We start from the raw sequence: 1,733 nt of genomic DNA, 5'->3' as shown, positions 1-1,733 counted from the left end.
GGACTATCCCAACCTCTGGGGTGTTCCCAAGTGGATACCAAGGTGTTGGTACCCCAGGGGACCAACTGGAGCTGCTGGTGTCCCCTCAGGGCAGAGTGGGCTGGGGAAGTCCACGATGGTGAACACCCTCTTCAAGTCCAAGGTGAGCCGCAAATCCTCACAGCCTGGCCAGGAGGAACCTATCCCCAAGACTGTGCAGCTCCAGTCCATCACCCATGGTAAGGGCACCACCACAGGGTTGTGTCCCACCAACCCTTGGGAGAAGCAGGGGACCAGGGGATGGGTCTGAGGCTGCATTCACAGCTTCTCCCCAGTGCTTCATCCCCACTGACCCCCCTCTCTGCCCCACAGTCATCGAGGAGAAGGGGGTGAAGATGAAGCTGACGGTGACGGACACACCGGGGTTTGGGGACCAGATCAACAATGAGAACTGGTAGGGCACAATGGGGTGCAGGAGTCCAGCTTGGTGGGCAGCAGTCTGGGCTGGGGGTTGAACTCAGATCCTGTCCCACAACTCCTCATCCTCAGCTGGGACCCCATCATCAAATACATCAATGAGCAGTACGAGAGGTACCTGCGTGAGGAGATCCTCATCACCCGCAAGAGGAAGATCCCAGATACACGGGTCCATGGATGCATCTACTTTGTCCCCCCAACAGGTCACTGGTGAGTCCCCACACAGCAGTCATGGGTGATGGGGTCACCCTGGTGTGATGGCAGTAGGGTCACTCTGAGGTGATAGTGGTGGTGTCACCTTGAGGTGACTCTGGGGTGGTGATGGGGGGGGTCACCCTGGGGTAATGGTGGTGATGCCACCCCAGGTTGAGAGTGGTGGGGTTGCCTTGGGGTGGTTGTGTTACCCCAAGGTGATGGTGGTCCTTGGCAGGCTGCGCCCACTGGACCTGGAGTTCATGCGGCGACTCAGCAAGATTGTCAACGTGGTGCCAGTGATCGCCAAAGCTGACACACTCACCCTGGAGGAACGGGCAGAGTTCAAGCAGCGGGTGAGGACAGGTCCCCAAGGGGCTCCTGGGTGCTCTCTATCCCCACCACCACCCCTGGCTCAAACCCTGTGTCCTACAGATCCAGGAGGACCTGAAGACCAATGCCATCGGTGTGTACCCGCAGCAGGACTTCGACCAGGACCCTGAAGACACGGCACTGAACGACAGGATCCGGGTGAGTGCCAGGCTGGTGGGATTGGGAGTGCCAGCTCCTGGGGAGCAGGGTGGGGGTGAGACCCCCTGGGGGAGCCCAGCAGCATCCCGGGGTGAGCACAGTCCTCTGCACTGTCAGGAGAAGATCCCCTTTGCCGTGGTGGGGGCAGACCAGGAGCACCAGGTGAATGGCAAAAGGGTGCTGGGCCGCAAGACCAAGTGGGGCATCATTGAAGGTGAGTGGAGCCCCTTGCACCCCCAGCCCTCCCCAGGGTGCATCCTAAGCCAAGGGATGTGGCATGGAGCTATGCCAGTGCTCTGAGGGTACCGGGAGCATGCCAGGATGTGCTGCCTGGGCATCCCCCTGCACCATGTCATCCTGCCCTCTGCCTTGCTTTGCAGTGGAGAACCCAGCGCACTGTGAGTTCCCTCTCCTGCGGGACCTGCTGATCCGGTGAGCAGGGGGTGGGTGGAGGGTGCTGGAATTCCCCAGGGTGATGGCAGGGCAAGGAGGACAGTGACATGATGCCCTTCCTCTCCCTGCCACCTTACGCAGGTCGCACCTGCAGGACCTGA

General features: G+C 60.6%; 1 protein-coding gene across 1 annotated transcript in view; it reads left to right on the top strand.

The window, feature by feature from the left end:
* LOC103805960 (septin-12-like) overlaps positions 1 to 1,732 on the top strand; it is a gene marked incomplete at both ends in the record, with an annotated part of 2,344 nt that extends 612 nt beyond the window's left edge. The window contains 8 exons of the mRNA XM_009078626.1: positions 90 to 218; positions 352 to 433; positions 529 to 666; positions 887 to 1,004; positions 1,084 to 1,179; positions 1,297 to 1,393; positions 1,560 to 1,611; positions 1,714 to 1,732. Of these exons, the coding sequence (XP_009076874.1) occupies positions 90 to 218; positions 352 to 433; positions 529 to 666; positions 887 to 1,004; positions 1,084 to 1,179; positions 1,297 to 1,393; positions 1,560 to 1,611; positions 1,714 to 1,732 (731 nt within the window). The remainder of the gene's footprint in view (positions 1 to 89; positions 219 to 351; positions 434 to 528; positions 667 to 886; positions 1,005 to 1,083; positions 1,180 to 1,296; positions 1,394 to 1,559; positions 1,612 to 1,713) is intronic.
* Between the last annotated feature and the right edge of the window lies 1 nt (position 1,733).

The sequence above is a fragment of the Acanthisitta chloris genome, unplaced genomic scaffold (assembly GCF_000695815.1).
Source record: "Acanthisitta chloris isolate BGI_N310 unplaced genomic scaffold, ASM69581v1 scaffold39837, whole genome shotgun sequence".
In the NCBI taxonomy this organism is placed as follows: domain Eukaryota; kingdom Metazoa; phylum Chordata; class Aves; order Passeriformes; family Acanthisittidae; genus Acanthisitta; species Acanthisitta chloris.
The sequence above is the reverse complement of the archived record's forward strand: the minus strand, read 5'-3'. Positions and strand labels throughout refer to the sequence as shown.